Source organism: Peromyscus californicus, unplaced genomic scaffold (assembly GCF_007827085.1).
Source record: "Peromyscus californicus insignis strain IS unplaced genomic scaffold, ASM782708v3 Scaffold_3__1_contigs__length_106647218, whole genome shotgun sequence".
NCBI lineage: Eukaryota > Metazoa > Chordata > Mammalia > Rodentia > Cricetidae > Peromyscus > Peromyscus californicus.
In genome coordinates, this window is record NW_026294551.1 from 45125205 (window position 1) to 45139094 (window position 13890).

At 53.2% G+C, this 13890-nt stretch overlaps 1 protein-coding gene across 16 annotated transcripts in view; it reads right to left on the reverse strand.

The window, feature by feature from the left end:
* The window catches only part of Myo18a (myosin XVIIIA), a 109038-nt gene that overhangs the window by 31215 nt on the left and 63933 nt on the right, over positions 1 to 13890 (reverse strand). For 7 of the 16 annotated variants that reach the window (XM_052755883.1, XM_052755884.1, XM_052755879.1 and 4 more), the window contains 13 exons: positions 13551 to 13614; positions 13227 to 13371; positions 12878 to 12898; positions 11696 to 11707; positions 10923 to 11099; positions 10620 to 10710; positions 10190 to 10382; positions 9311 to 9397; positions 6543 to 6684; positions 6269 to 6428; positions 5033 to 5219; positions 4499 to 4742; positions 2074 to 2183 (listed from right to left, as the gene is read on the reverse strand). In XM_052755883.1, the coding sequence (XP_052611843.1) occupies positions 2074 to 2183; positions 4499 to 4742; positions 5033 to 5219; positions 6269 to 6428; positions 6543 to 6684; positions 9311 to 9397; positions 10190 to 10382; positions 10620 to 10710; positions 10923 to 11099; positions 11696 to 11707; positions 12878 to 12898; positions 13227 to 13371; positions 13551 to 13614 (1633 nt within the window). The remainder of the gene's footprint in view (positions 1 to 2073; positions 2184 to 4498; positions 4743 to 5032; positions 5220 to 6268; positions 6429 to 6542; positions 6685 to 9310; positions 9398 to 10189; positions 10383 to 10619; positions 10711 to 10922; positions 11100 to 11695; positions 11708 to 12877; positions 12899 to 13226; positions 13372 to 13550; positions 13615 to 13890) is intronic. The other 9 variants (XM_052755887.1, XM_052755885.1, XM_052755886.1 and 6 more) reach the window with 2 other exon arrangements.

Sequence of the window (13890 nt, forward strand, 5' to 3'; positions counted from 1 at the left end):
AGATCCAGGACAGGCACCAAAAACTACACAGAGAAACCCTGTCTTGAAAAACCAAAAAAAAAAAAGATGTATGACACCAGAGGACCTGGGTTCCATTCCCAGCACCCACGTGGCTCACAATCATCTGTAACTCCAGTTCCAGGGGATCTGGCGCCCTCTTCTGGCCTCCATGGGCACCTAGCATGCAAATTGTACACATACATACATGCAAGCAGACAGACACATAAAAATAAATAATTTTTTAAAAAATTCAAGGAACAGAGGCTAGCAAACTTCCCAGTGGCTCTGGCAACATGGAGACCCAGGGAGACCAGCCCCAGGATACCAGGGTGGAGAACAGGACGCTGAGGTGGGGGACAAAAGGCAGCAGCGCAGGAGCTGAGGGCAGGGTATGGATGGTCCCAGGCTAGAGCTGAGACACACATGGGTCGGCATGAGAGCTGGACAAAAAGCCTCTTTCAGGTGGAGGCTGCTGTCTGTGGGACCGTTTTAACAGAGAAAAGAGTCAGGAGGGAATGCATTCTACACCATGGAGGAAGGAACTGCCCCCAAAGGGCTCACCTCCACCCTGTTCCCACCATGGCAGGATGAGGGCTGGGAAGAAGGAAGAAGAGAAGGGACATACGAAGATGGTGAAAGAAGCTAGACCCTTGATCTCATTAGTTCAGAATCAAGGTCATCTGTTGGGAAGATGACCTGGGAAGGAAGGGTAGGGTTGGAGAAGATTTGAGGAGAAAGGCGGTGAATGGAAGAGCAGGCAAGGAGCTTGGTGATAAGGCCATCTAAGGAAGGGCACACAGAAGATTTACTAGGCCATGCCAAGGGCCCACCTAGGGCTGAAGATCACAAATCTGTAGGAATTTCAGTCTAGAGGGTTGTATAGCTTCTTTCCATAGCCCTCGGGAGTCTAATATGGAGAGTGCAGCCACCCCAGGAATGGCCCTTCAGGGTAAGACAGAGCTATGGGAGGCTCAGGAGAACGAGGGTGATGAAGGCTAAGTGCTGGATAGGTGGGGCCATGGAGTCAAGGCTACAGAGTAAACGATGGAAGAGAGAACAGCTTGGGTCTAGACTTGAAAGGTCTCCATGACTCCAACAGCAGACTTCCTGAGCAGGGGACACCACAGGCAGGGTGCTGTGATCAGAGAGGTTTAGGGAGAAAGGCCAGTCTGGAAAGGAACAGCATTTCCTGGGAGACAAGTAAAGCCTGGCGCTGTGAGCGGGAAGCTGGGATGGAAGTCGGGGCCAGGGAGGAGGGGAAGGTGGAACGCTGACGGGTCTAAGACTGCAGAAATCTCTGAGGCTCCCGTGAATGCTTGTCTGTGAGTCAGAGGCAAGGGGTAGAAGATGCAGGGACAGACTAGGTGATGTTGTGGGCTTTCCTTCCTCAGCCTACAGAGCACACTTCCTTCAGGGAAGCCTCCTAAGGACTGAGGTGCTTTCACAGAGTCAAGCTGGAAGCCTGAGGCCAGTGCCCAGGGGAGGAGATCTCCTATATTCAAGGAGCCTTTTGGCTGCCTGAGGAGTTGCCTCTGGGGGTCAAGGTGGCAGTGTGAAGTGATAAAGACACTTCTGAAGCCATGAGTTCACCTTTCTTGATTGTAAGAGGCCCACAGACTTATGTGCTCTGGATACCAAAGCAGACTTGCTATCTCAGCCTCCTCCTAGGAAGAGTGCTTGTCCAGCCCTAGACAGCTTCCTGCTTCAGGAACCAGATCCCGCCACAGAAGCTAAGGCTAAGGGACCCCATGCCGTCAGTGGGATACCCAAAACGTAAATCCTAGTCATCTACTCAGGAGGCTCTGGTATGTTTATTCAGTGTGACTGCCTGGCTTCCTAAAGCACAGACACCCAAATCTTTGGCCTCCAATAACAATGGTTCCTCCCTAGCCCCTGCAGCTCATGCTCTGAGCCATCTTCACACTGCCACAGTGTTGTGTCTGTCCTAGCAGCCCTGGTTGGCTGCAACTCTGTAACCTTGAGCCAGAGCCCGTCTGCAATATCTAGGAAAGATAGGCAGAGGGCTCTGAGTGAGTGAGGGGGACTGCAGAGATCCTGGAGACCCAAACCTACCCGCTTCTCATCCACCACTATGTAGTTGCGGCCATGTTTCTTGGTCAGGTGTGGAGCCAGGACATCAAAGCGACGGCGGAACTCAGAAAACACCATGTGGTCTGGGTAACCTGGAGAGAGAACCAGAGCCAGAGCCCTTGTGAACACCTGACTTGACTGGGCGAGGGAGGGTGTAGGAGGGGGCTGGGACAGGGAAGGCCCAGAAAGGACAGACCATCAGAGCTGTTCTACAATAGGATATGACGACTTCAGCTCAAGGTAGGGCATGGGCATGGCCCCAGGTTCCATTCCCAACATCACAAATATATATATATATATATATATAGAGAGAGAGAGAGAGAGAATGTGGCTTAGAAGTGGTGTGGTCACATGGTTGTAGGAGCTGGGTCTGGATTCCAGGCCAGCCCCCACATTTTCCTTCAGCTATAATCTGATTTCCTATTGTTTTTCCTGATTGAGTCTTCAAGGCTTTGGTCTCTGCATTATCACAGAGTCATGCACTTGGGAGGGTAGAGAGTATCCTAGAAGTCACCCAGACCTCCCAGGCTGTCTTCCCTCATCTTCACTCGGAGGCCTTACTGAGTGGGGGCTCCCTTGTCTATCATGAGCCCACTCCAAACCCACCCTCACCTTTAAACAGGGTCCTTGGACCTCATTCCACATGGCAGTCATGGAGACCAAGTCAGAAAATATATAGCAAGCACAGCTTGGCGAAGACTCAGAGAAACAGGATTTCCCTGTCTCCTGCCTCCCGCAGCAGGATTACAGAAAGGACTCCCTCCTTGTCCTGCCTTGACCTTGAGTTTAAGGCTAAATGACCCAAACCCCTGAAATTCCCTTTTCTTAAAGTATGTCTGGGCTTGAGGTCCAGGGAAGGGTGAGATGGCATCTGACTTGGAACACGGCCAGAATAGTGGACAGCAGGAAGTGCCCTCAATTACACTGATCTCTCCAGGGCCCACAGCAGAGGAGGGCCAAAAGGTCCACTCCTCCAGATTACAGCATTTCAAGCCAGAAAGGGATCCCAGCTAGATCCGCTTCAGCTTTCAGCCAGGGAAACTGAGGCCTGAGACTGGAGCCATTGGGTTGCCCAAGGTCACAAAGGCTGCGGCCAGAGGCAGAAGTGGAGTTCACACCTGGGCTGCTGACAGCCGGCTGGGGGCTTGCTCTGGCCAGCCAGCTCTGGGAAACCCTCCAACTGGGAGATAGGCTGATGCATGTGCCTGATAATTGAAACAGGAGGCGGGGGCTACCGAGGGGCCAAGACAAAGTGAGCTATTGATTGTATCTGAATTGCAATTAAATTGATGGGCCAGGATAGCGGTCTGGACGCCTGGCATCTTAATTAATCATCAGCGCTATCGATGGTGGCTGGGGGCCGGGGGAGGGGGAGGGGGAGGCTGCCGCTGTTGGCCTCATCGATCTGCTTGTTTGAGTAAAGCACATTGATTTTGGTTCAGAGCGGTAACAATCTGGTTTTGAAATAATAAACACCAACTCCATATCAAGACGTGGGGACAGATCGATGATTTATTTAGAACAGAGTAGGGAGCCTGTTTCCTGGCTTTCACTGCTGAGGAAAAGTGAGGGTATCCATGGGGATACCTCAAGGGGACCTGTCTGTGGGTGGGTAGGACCCAGCCTGCACGTCTAGCTGGGAGGGAGGGGAAGAAAAGAACAGAAACCTGGCAATTCCTAACTCCTCAGCTCGAGAGGCCTGGTGAGCCAGCCTGCCTGGCTGGAATCCAGTTCTGCCACTGGGTGACCCTGGGCATGCTCCTTAGCCTCTGTGAGCCTTGCCTCCTTATTTAGGGATGATAATAGTTACCACCTCATGAGGCTGCTGTGAATTAGTATGTAAAAGAGCTGGGAATAGCACTGGGTGAGCCATAAATACTATGTGGATGACAAGGGCTCCTACCGGCACCCTACTCCCCTCCAGGAGATAAGTCCATTAAAAGGATCTGTCTGACCTTTCTTGGGAATTTTAAGTACTTCCGAGAGATTTAGACCTGTTTCCCCTGGGGTGGATAGTGCTGAAAGGGTACCGAGTCCTCTGTCTGCTGCTACAGGCAGAGCTGACCCGCCCAGACTAGGGATGATGGGCAAGAAGAGCCACGAGAACAAATACTAGGGCATTTGGGATGGAGTGTATGTGGTGTGGTGTGTGTGTGTGTGTGTGTGTGTGTGTGTGTGTGTGTGTACAAACACACGCAAGCATAGGACTTGAATGAGAAAGGGAGAGGAGGAAGAGAGGAGTCCCAAAATAGAAAGCAACAGGTTGGGCTGGGAATAGTGAGGAGAAAGGACCTTCAGAAGGAAGGGGACCTCAAGCCAGTCCCTAGGCAGCATAGCAGCAGAGGAGTGGGATCTGGCCAGCTCGGAAAAGAGCACCAGAGCTTGGCAGAACGGGAAGGTGCCTCACCTTGGCGGTACATGCGCATTGCATCAAGCAGGCGGGATCCCCGAAGCTGGGCACGGAGCAGGGACACATCCAGTTGCAGCAGCCCAGCCTCACAGGGGTCTCCCGGGGGCAGGTCCAGCTCACTGCTGCTGCTAACTCGGCGGGAAGAGGCAGATCGGGGTTCCCCGGGCCAGCCCTCAGCCACTGGCAGGAAGCAGTGCACGAAGTGCATCTTGGACCTCTTGATGGTGTCGATGAGGGCATCCTGCCAAAGGGAAAGGGACCACCCTCAGGGCTCTGATGTCCAGCATCCTAGAAAGCTAGCATCTCCATTCCTCACAGGGTAGCAGCTGGTCTGCCCCCTGCTGGGACATTGCTAAGCCTGGACATCTCTGCCCTCCTCAGACCTGGCTGGCCAGTCATGGTAGCGGCACTAAAAAGGCAATCCCAGCAGCAGTGGTCAAAGCAGGTGAGCTGGGTGGGCACTGATGCCATGAGTGTGCTGAGAGCCTACCTGCCAGCAGAAAGAGACCTGGGACCTTGCTGGATACTCACCACCTGCAGCTTGATCTGTATGCACAGGGACTTCTTCTTGACAGCTGCCATGCCGGTGGTGAAGGTTTTCCTCATGCTGGTCGCCCGGCGCAAGGCCAGCTGGGAGCCACCCTCCAGGCCTGCAATAGAGCCTGATAGCACTGTGGCACTGCCAGCCCGGCCTAGAAACAAGTTGCTGATGATCTTTCTGCCGGGGGGAGGCAAGAGAAAAGGAGTCAGAACACAGGGCAATAGAAGCTGCACCCTCCTGCCCCCTGCCCCCCCCCCCAATATGGCTGTGACCAGGGGCCTGGGTCATCTTTGCTAGGGCAGTATGTCCTATACCCTACTGCAAAACTAGAAAAAAAAGAGAAAACCCAAGATAGACAGAGGCCAAGCAGGCAAGGATTGGGCAGTGGGGGCAATCCACTCCTCTTCCTCACCAGTGAACTAATATATAGTTCAGCACACTATATAATCTGTGTTTCATCTCTTGTTCGTTACCTCTGTTCCACTAGAATGTAACTCCATAGGGCAGGGGTGTGTGCTCTCTCTCTCTCTCCACTGCTAACTGCCCAGCACCTGCAAGTCCCTGTCTACTGAGGGACTATCTACTAATCTATGACACAAATGAATGGATGATAGAGCTTATGGGATTTCTGGGTTTTAAAATAATTTTTCACTTTTTAAATTTTCTTGAGGGGTCTGAAGAGATAGCTCAGCAGTTTAGAGTGCTGACCTGCTCTTGCAGAGGACCCAAGTTCAGTTCCCAATACGCATGTTAGAAGGCTCACAACCATCTGTAACTCCAGCTCTGGGGGGATCTGATGCCCTCTTCTGGCCTCCATAAGCATCTGTACTCAGGTGCCCATCTCCCCGCCCCCCATGTATACATAATTAAAAAATAAGATCTTTTAAAAATGTAGCCGAGGACGACCTTGAACTTCTGACTCCCCTGCCTCTAACTTCTGAGGTGACAGGTATGTGCTGCCAAGTCTGCTGACTAGTGTTTCTGCTTTCTCTGAAGAGTGTGATAGAGCAGTTCAAACAGAAAATTACATACACCTCTAACCATCTGTTTCCCATCTCTATTTCTGCAGGCGATTCCCGTGTCATCAAGGCCACAGGGCCTTGACTGCTGTCTCTCGGGGACTAGAGGCTTCTCTGCCTTGCTGGTGATGGGCCTCTGACAAATCACCAGAGGAAGGGAACCCAGAGAACAGCTGCAGGGACAGGACGCACATGAGATGGCCTTACTTCTGGGAATCCTGCAGGAGCCGGGGTGCATTCTGGGTAGCTGGGTTCTGCTTGGTGTAGTTCAGCCAGCCAGCCACACTGTACTCCACCCAGTTAGTACCATGGCTGTGGCCCAGGAGAAAGTGCCGTGGTTTGCTGCTGCGCAGGAGAGGACTCTGGCCTGAGGGTACATGAAGAAAAGTTCAGGTCGTCAGGGCGCAGACATAGACATAGGGCTAGAGAGTGCCACCTGGCTCTTCCAAAGCAGAAGGGCGGTCCTCCAGGCACCACCTACCTTTTTTGTCCCCTTCCTGGGGGCCGTAATAGGAGAAAAGACGGTCGAGGAGAGCGTCCTCCGTGGCCCCTGGCACCAGTGCCTCCTCTTCCAGCAGCCACAGTAGTCCCCTTGCCTCATCGGCATGGGCCAGTGAGCGGACCTATGGACAAGGGTGAAGATCCAGCTCAGCCACGTGGAGCTGTGCAAAGGAGATGCTCCCTCCCAACAATGCACCCTTCACCGCTGTAGTCACACTTGTTTGAATTTGAACAGTGTGGCTCTGGCTGCTCACTACTGACACCTTGTGGAATAGATGAGCATAGACGGGAAACTAGCTGAGAAAGAATTCTAAGAACTCACTACAAAAGATTGCTGGGACCTGGGGTCCAAAGGTACTCAAGACTGAGGTTTCTTCCAATCTGCACCCATATTCAGAGCTTCCCCTCAACCCTTACCTCCTCAGAGGCACAGGAGCGAGGCCATCCCCATACTGCCCTCAGTTCCCGCAGATTCAGGACAAAGTCTGTGTACAGCAGAAGCTCAAGCGAGGCTTCCTCTGTTCATTCTGAAACAGGGTCTGACTATGTGGACCAGGCTGGCCTCAGACCCACAGAGATCGATCTGACTCTACCCCCAGAGTGTTGGGATTAAAGGTGTGCACCACCACACTCACACTCAGCTTCAGAGAAGGCTCTTAATAAACGATGGCTGTGCAGTTTACATTGGTCCCTATGGGGAGAACCCAGGGGTGCCCAGATCACTGCTGGCTATAAACTCAAGGACCAACACTCTGAGGCAGGTGACTATGGAGGCAATGGCCAATAGAAGCGGAGTGGGGGAAGCAGGGTGTGTCCCCATCTGAAGGGAATGACTGGCTGCCACTCAAGCAGACCACTGTCCTGCAAAAACACTAGTGAGTGTTAGTAAATTCTCTCTCTCTGTCTCTCTCTCTCTCTCTCTCTCTCTGTGTCTCTCTCTCTGTCTGTCTGTCTCTCTCGTGTGTGTGTGTGTGTGTGTGTGTGTGTGTGTGTGTGTGTGTGTGTTTGTGCAAATGCATGTGGAGGTCAGAGGTTAATGTCAGGTGTCTTCCTTAACATATTGAGACAGGGTTTCTTGCTTGAACTTACCAATTTGGCTACTCTAGCTAGCCAGCTTGCTCTAGAGACCCCTGTCTTTGCCTCCTGGGTGAATTCCAATCTTCATGCTTATACAGCACGAGCTTTATCCAGCAAGCTAACTCCAGGCCTCTAAGCCTCTGGTTTTTCAAGAGAAGGTAGAATTCTGCTTCCCAACCCCATGGAGACCTAGTAAACTAGGCCTGTGGCCACATCTGGCCTGAAGTTGCGTGCACGTGTGTGTGTGTGTGTGTGTGTGTGTGTGTGTGTGTGTGTGTGCGTATGTGTGTATGTGTATCTCCCTTGTCTTCTTTATGCAGGAAGAACTGCCCATACCCCATTCTTGCTTGGCTTTTAGGGTCTGGCAGACAAGGACAATAAGGGCTATTTTCCCTCTCTTTGATCTACTGCCTGCATCTTTTCCCCATAGGAATCACAGGACTCCCAGAAGGCCAAGGGCCAGTGGGTGGTGACAGCATTCTATAGCTAGAGATGAATGGCAGGAAGGAGTGACATGGTAAACGGGACTAGAGACCCCCCTCGCCAGCACCATCAAACAGCAGAAACCTAAGCGTGAGGATGACTGATCTGCAGCCTAACGCACGTCTGCCCCCTGGTGCTCATGAGACACAAGGACAATTTCCTTCCATCTGAAGACAGCAAAGGCTCTGCAGGGAGGCCACCACGGGAGCCAGGTGTCAGGAACAGGAAATCCATCTTCCCTGGAGAGCTCTGGCGCTTTAAGCATTTGTGCCCATGCCTGTGCTAGCCCAGCAGGGACTCAATGCAAGGCAATAAGGAGAGCCTAGAGGGAGTGCCAGGCCAGCCGGAGGAGAACTCTGCTGCCCAGCATAAACACCTTTCCAAAAAAGCATAGGTGCCCGGCGGTGGCTCACGCCTTTAATCCCAGCACTCGGGAGGCAGAGGCAAGAGGATCTCTGTGAGTTCGAGGCCAGCCTGGTCTACAAAGCGAGTTCCAGGAAAGGCAACAAAGCTACACAGAGAAACCCTGTCTCGAAAAACAAAAAAAAAAAAGAGAAAAAAAAAAAAAAGGGCACAGGTTGCAAATCCCCATCTGAAGACAATCACCAAACGCCAACTACTCATTAAGCCAGCCAGTGTCCCAAGATGTCCAAGATACCAGCATAAAAGGTGACATCTTGTTCCCAAGGTTGAGGGGTGAGGGCTGACATCCTTGTCTGCCCCCCTTGGGATATTTTAAATTTGACACTGTTTCCCTGTTTGAGGGTGCTGCTGCCTCCTCACCCAGGCCCTGATGGACTGTGGGAAGGAATGATTATATCCTCTGGATTTGGATTCTCACCCCAAAGCAGCAGACATCAGACTTGGGGCAGATACATTGAGGGCTCAGTTGGGCTCAGGACAGGGTCTAAGCCTCAGGTAGCAAGAGAAGAGGGACATTTTTCTGGCTTGGCTGGGACTCTGAATTATGGTTTTCCACTCACTAGGCAGGGGAATGTGCCACCTTCCAAGACAGACTGAGTGCCCAAGGGTAGAGCCCTGTAGTTGTGTGGGGCATGATATATGGGTGGGACCCTTCTTTAGCCCACAGTGGCAACTCCAGCAAGCAGCTCAGTTGGGAGGGCTCTACCAGAGGCAGATGAGTAGGAAAGAGTCGAGGCCAACCCCAGGTTTCCCTGGCATTCCTACCAGGGACTGGTGGGAGGCTTGGTCCACAACAGCCACCGAGTCATCTGTGGCCGGCTCCAAGTCATCAAACGCCAGTTCGATGTTCTCCTAGGAAGGAAGGCGCGATAGTAATACTCAAGGCTCCACAAAGCGTAGACAGCCACAGGAGCAGGATGGGCGGGGCCTCTGGGAGCGAATCCAGTGCCTCATCTCCACGCAGGAGCCCCCACACTATCCCACAGGACAAACTGCTCACTGCCTCCCAAGGTAATACTCAGTATCTTTTGACAGCTAAAATTCTCATAATCTCTTTATACTAAACTGCAGTCACACTCTGGTGTTAGTCACAGCAGTTGATTAGGCAATGCAGAATAAGCCTTCTCTCCATTTCACACAATCATCCTCAGAGCTCATGAAGACAAAGTCACATCCCTCCCTCTGGGGGCTTCTTTTAATCAAGACAAATACCCTCCTCCACAGGAGGAAGAAATCCCAGAACTCAGCGCATCCCAGAGACCTCTCCAGGGAGGGCTCTACAGCTAGCCACCACCGAAGCCTTAGGTTCTAGGAGATCTAGACAGGGATCTGGGAGAAGAGGCCCCCAGGCCCCCACTGAGGCGGAAACTGCACTGTGGCAATTCACAGACTGAAAGGGGTGGGTGGGGGCATAAAGAGGAAAAAGGAGACCTCCCAGGGACTCTGAATGTGCCTTCAGCTTCCTGGAGCACAGCCAAGGTCCAGGACAAAATTCCTGCTCCAGGAAACAGGGAGGGCAGACATGAGGATGGACAGAGAGGAGCTGGGGATTAGTTTTGCACATCTGCAGATGTCCTGCCCAGGATGCCTTGGCCAGAAGGTGAGGTGGAGTAGGGTTTGGGCACCCTGATGGCAGCTACCTACCTCCTTGTATCTTTCCAACTCCTGCAGGAAGGTGCGCTCATGGAATAGCCTCTGCAGCCTGTCTTGGGCATAGTTGTGGCATAGCTCCTCGAAGGAGGCTCCACGGGCTGAGCCACCCCGCTCAGGGTTCTGGAAGCCTGGTGTATCCACAATCATCATGGAACAGAGCGAGTGCTGGCTGGACTTGAGAGCCCTTAGCGGGAAGAGCCTGAGTCAGAGCTGGATGGGGCATTACCACACAGGGGGCCCCACTTCTCTGCCCCTGGCATATGGCCAACCCCTTTCCCTGCCCAGGACCCCTCACCTGGCTGATAGGGACAGTGAGTCCTCTGCTGGTGGAGGGCAGCCCGCCTAAGTCACCACATAAGCACCAACCCCACTTTTACTAAAGCAGAAAGTGGGGAGCATCTGGGTTCCACTTGACACTTACCTGTTTACCAGAGAGATGAGAAGGGTAAAGAGCTCACTGTAGAGGCCAGATGCCATGCCCTCTAAGCACTCCAGAGCACTCAGTTTGGGGCCTGTGGGGTAAGAGAAGGACTGATGCTACAGCTGCTCCTCTTAGGGCCACTCCGCCTGCCCAGGAATGCTCTCCACCCACATAGTCGGCTGTCCTGGGGCTATCCCACCGGAAACATCTAGTCACTCTAGGAGTCCCTCCCACCCCCAGGATGGCAACGAGTCCCAGGCAAGGCCTTCCAATCCTACTCATTAGCAAAGGGGCTCCAGGTACCTGTGCCCTCTCCCAGGCCGCTCTCCTCAGGGCCCTGACGGAAGGATGTGGAACGTTGCAGGGTACCACCTTTAAGTTGGTGCTTAAAGATAGCTGAGGATAGCTCCTCCAGGCTGCAGCCCAGCAGGTATGCGGCTTTCTGGGCCCATTCATGGCGGGCAAACTGCTTACGTCCAGCTGAGGGGCAGAGGGGGAAAGATCTAGCATCTTAGGTTTTCCTGGGACAACAGAAAACCTCTGTGACTTTTGGCACCCTCACCCCATAGGATGGGGGAGTTGGCATCTTCCTGACAACACTACTTGAGCTTGACATGGGAACGGACAGCCAGCAGCTGCCAGCTCTTCCCTTAGGGGTGGAAAGAGGAGAGAAGGTCCTCAAAGAGGCACTAACTCCACAGGCTGCCACTAGAGGGCACACAATCAGTTGCAAAAATCTCTTTAATCAGGGGGTGTACAGCTTGAGCTCGGTGAGGACAGGGTCAGTCAGGGGATGAGGAGGCCCACCCAGCAGGTGCACTACAGCCATGTGTGCCTGCGGGGGGGGGGGGGGGGGGAGGGTAGCAAGAGAGAGTAACTGCACCTGTCCCTTCCCCGATACATTAAGACATCCCCCCACACACCCTAAGGGAGACCACAGACACCTTAATGGCTCCACAGTGGGGAGGCAACTGAGCCGCAGGGGAAAGGAACAGCCCACACAGACATGTGCGCCTGAGCCAACATGGGCCTAATCACAGCAATTAGGGAACGCTAACAAGAAACAAGGTTTTTACCTTCAGCAGCTTCTGTAAGGCAAAGGACCAGCATGCAGCATGCAAAGAGAAACAGTGTGTTAGCAAATAGTCATCAACTGAGGCCGCCAGGCCCTCGGGAAGGGACTGTGGGGGGCAGGGGTTTATGAAGATGAGCAGGCAAGAAACACGATCACATTTAGCCCTGAGATACAAAAGTACATAGTCTCAAAGGAATGTGTTTGTGGATGTCATCACACTGACAGAGAAAGAGACACACAAAAGATGTCCTACTGTATATGTGGGCACACACACATACCATAAGCATGCACACTTGTGCACACACACACAAATGCATGAACACACACACACACACACAAACACATACACACCCCGGGAAATACTAGAAACTTAGGAGAGAACAACCCTTGTGAACACTCGGAGCATTCCATCTGTTGTCACAACTGAGAAGGGTCAGAGGAAACCTGGGCCCGATTCCTCAGAATACAAGCACTTCTCTCAAGACACAATCACACGCCTTCACACTCTCTGCCCAACAGTCTGAAGATTTAACCCAAAGCTGGTGCTTCTTGACGCAGGTATCACCTACTGGTATCATAAAGACCAGACACCCATACTTGTTCCCGCATGCACCCACAACCACCAATGCTTCCCAGCTCGGCATAAGCAGCCTTCACTTTCGCACATCTCCAAGACAGAGCAAAAGCCAGAAATGCCGTCCAGAGCCAGCACCCCCTTTCCCAAGGCTGGAGGAAAAGGGGGGTGAAGAGCTGCTACAATCGTGGCCCTTCAGTGCAAGATCCAAGGAAGAGAACAGTTCTTCCAAGTCGGGTTGTGCCCAGCTGTCCACAAGCATGGATCCCAAGTGCAGAAGCTAAAGTCCATCCACTACCAGGTGCCTGCTGCCCCCTAGTGACCTCCGCCTTGACATGCAGGAGAAAGAGCAAGCAACTACCAAACCAGTGGATTGGAAGATGGGGCAACTGGTCTCAGGAAGCCCCAGGTTCTGGATGTAAAATGGGAAGAAAAAACTGATATTCTGGGGGCTCTACCATAGCTAGCAGGTTCCTCTTCTTCCCTCAACATAGGGCTTCTCCCTTAGACCAGTTCCCCATGAGAATGAGCCCAGTGCCCAGGAGCCCAGGGAGGCACCAAGACCGTCAAGCAGGTCCCTACACCCCAAGGTACACCAAGGTCAGTTACCGGCTTCCTCCTCAATGGGCTCTATCAGGAAGGGAATGAGAAGGACAGTCACTCCGGGCGCTGCTCTGAGGGAGTACCTTCCATCCCTCAGTCCCACACCCCAGCCACCCACTCGCGGCTCACTGTGGTCTGTCTTGACAGCTAAGGCCAAGCCTCAGGCAATCATGGGCAGAGATGTTTCTCTAGCCTTCTGCTCCGATGTGGAGGGCTGAGACAGGGTACAAGCCCAAGTATGCATGGGGCAGGAGAAGGTTGTCTGGTAACAGCTAAGTGTGTGGGACAAGAACGAACCACAGGGTGGGTAAGGACCTCCGAGGCATTCTGGGTAACAGGACAGGCTGCCCCTTACCTTTGGTAGCTCCAGCAGCCCCCAGGTGGTAGATGGAAGCCAGGATAAGCCAGCAGGCCTTCTGTTCCTCGGGGGAGATGGCCAGCACCTTCATGGCCGTCTGGAGCTTACTGAATTGCTGAGCAGCTTTCTGTTTCTCCTCGGGCTGAAGGGCAGACAGGGGTGCTGCCTCTGAACCTCCGGTGCTTCCCTTCCAGCCTGCCCCACACCCCTGGACCCTCTGGGAATGCACGGCCATGCTGGAACCACCCATGGAGAACCAGCCGCCAATGGAGGCTTCCAGCCCCAGAGCCACCAACTCAGTCCCCACAGCCCGGCTCTCACCTTGGCCAATGGCACAATTCCAAACACATTGTTCTCTGCCAAGTGGTTCAGGTGGAGCTCTGTCCTAGGGGTACAAAGGAGGCATCAGCATGAGGTTTGGTCCCCAGGCCGAGGCCTTGCCCCTCTCAGGGGGGTGACAACTAATTAAAGCTTCCAGACTACATGGACTATCTGCCCATCACCCCAATCACCCAGCCAGATCTGCCACCTTTCCTAACTGGAGTGGATGCCTCAGCAGGTCACCAGCCTCCCTAGGAGAAAGGGTATAGTCAGAACCCTGGGAAGGAGCTGGGAGCCTGCCTGAAGGGCACATCTAGCCAGGCCAGACTGCCGCTGCTGG